The sequence below is a fragment of the Merops nubicus genome, unplaced genomic scaffold, assembly GCF_000691845.1.
Source record: "Merops nubicus isolate BGI_N331 unplaced genomic scaffold, ASM69184v1 scaffold14625, whole genome shotgun sequence".
NCBI classification, from domain to species: Eukaryota; Metazoa; Chordata; class Aves; order Coraciiformes; family Meropidae; genus Merops; species Merops nubicus.
The window spans coordinates 2,789-4,845 of record NW_008609054.1 but is presented as its reverse complement, the minus strand read 5'-3'; the positions used below and the strand labels follow the sequence as shown (position 1 = coordinate 4,845).

General features: G+C 50.2%; 1 protein-coding gene across 1 annotated transcript in view; it reads left to right on the top strand.

The window, feature by feature from the left end:
• The window catches only part of LOC103773132 (steroidogenic acute regulatory protein, mitochondrial-like), a 3,802-nt gene extending 3,505 nt beyond the window's left edge, over positions 1-297 (top strand). The window contains exons 6-7 of the mRNA XM_008940488.1: positions 9-68; positions 196-297. Coding sequence (XP_008938736.1) covers positions 9-68; positions 196-297 — 162 coding nt within the window. The remainder of the gene's footprint in view (positions 1-8; positions 69-195) is intronic.
• Positions 298-2,057: the final 1,760 nt, after the last annotated feature.

The following is a 2,057-nucleotide window of genomic DNA, read 5'->3' as shown; positions in this document are numbered from 1 at the left end:
CCCTCCAGCCGCTGGCGGGGGCCCCCGGCCGTACCCGCTTCACCTGGCTCCTCAGCATGGACCTGAAGGCAAGTGCCACCACCGTGTTATGTGGGGTGGGGCAACAAAGGGCTGCCTCCCGGGGTGCAAATGCACCCTCCTCCCCGGGATGGGTGCCTCAGTGGGACCAAATTCGGGGTGTTTTCTCTCCCCCAGGGCTGGATCCCCACGTCTGTCATTAACCGCATCCTGCCGCAGTGCCAAGCAGACTTCATCAAGCACCTCTGCCAGCACCTCTCTGCCACCACGCACCCCTGAGCTGTAGGAGGACGGGCTCTGCTCGAGCACGAGGGACACAGCCTGAGCTGGAGACCTGCTCCTGCCTCTGCTCGTGGCCACTGTGGCTGAGCAGCCACAGCCACCAACGATGGGGCGAGATGGTGCAACCACCAAGCAAGCTCAGCTGTGGAAGAGGCCCTTCACCAAGCACCACCCTTCCACTTCAGGGGTGGAGCTGAGCATCCACAAGCCAGGGTGACTGAGGTAGCACCACACCTCGGATTAGGAGGTTGCTTAGAAGCCCTTGCCTAAACCTCACCTGTGAGCAGCAACAATAGCTGGTGTTTGGCATCAGTCCTCCCCATCAGGGTATGGGGAAAGGTGCCAAAACACATCCCAGCGTTGGGCAGCACTGCCCACAGTGTGGGTTGTTCTGCAGCTTCAGCCCTGCCCTGGTTTCATTGTTTATTACCTGACCATGGTATGAATTGTCAGTGCACAAGCTCAGGGGCTCTTTTGGCCTGAACAAGTAATACATCTCTATTTATTTTTGCTAACCTGTATTTATGTGTACATATTTACAAGATAGGACAAGAGGACAGCCTCAAGTTGCACCAGAAGAGGTTTAGGTTGGATTATCAGAAGAAATTTCTTCTCCAAAAGGGTTGTCAAGCCCTGGAACAGGCTGCCCAGGGCAGTGGTTGAGTCATCATACCTGGATATGTTTGAAAGTCATGTAGATGTGGTGCTAAGGGACATGGTTTAGTGGTGGACTTGGTGGAGGTAGGTTAATGGTCAGACTCAATGATCTTAAAGGTCTCTTCTAACCCAAACACTTCTACGATTCTATATGCACAGAGGTTTTTCTCCTCTGCCAACAGCAGCAGCCACAGCCAGAGCAGGTCTGTGCCATGTCTCAGGTCAGAAATGTGCTTTTCTCCATCAGTTCCAATTCACTTTGGGTACTGCAACATGAGATGGGGTGGCAAGGTGAGAAAGCAGCTAATGGAGACAGGCAGCAGCAGACTCAGACCCATGGCCCCATAATGCAGCATCGTGCCCCTTAGGACCATGCATCTATGGGAGCTTGTCACTGCAGAGCTGATAAAACCCCCAGGGGGTTTTGTCTTTGGAGGATCCCCAGGAGCTCACCAGTCATCCCAGCAATAGCTGGTTCAGTGATTCCAACATTATCCTGCACCCTGGGAACAAGCACCTTGTGCCATAGAGCTGCTGCCAACCACAAGCAGAAACAAGCCTTGCAAGAGTGAAGTTGAGGAGCTGGGTTTCAGGAGATGTTATTCCAGCCATTGCATAGAATCACAGACCGCCCTGGGTTGGAAGGGAACTTGAAAGGTCTTCTAGTCTAACCCCCCCTGCAGTGAGCAGGGACACCTTCAACTACAGCAGGTTGCTCAGAGCCCAGTCCAACCTCACCTGGAACATTTCCAGGGATTGCAGGGTGCTTGTAATTTATACATCCAGAGATTTAATGAGACTTTTGCATATTTAAGGTGGAAAAAAATAAACACCACATCTCAAAACAAGTAAGTGAAACTGGCTGGGTTGAAATGAGATACAGAGGTGGTGGCTTGCTATGCGAAAACCACTTCAACAACCACACACACAGAGGTCACATTCATGTTTCCCCCCCTCACACACACATCACCAAAAGAAATCAACAGAAAGAGATTTTGGTGTGTATTTAATTTTTTTTTTTTTTACATTATGTTAGAGTTCAAAAAAAAAAAAAGAAAAAAAAGAACCCAACAAAATTAATAAATATTAAAAGTTAAAAA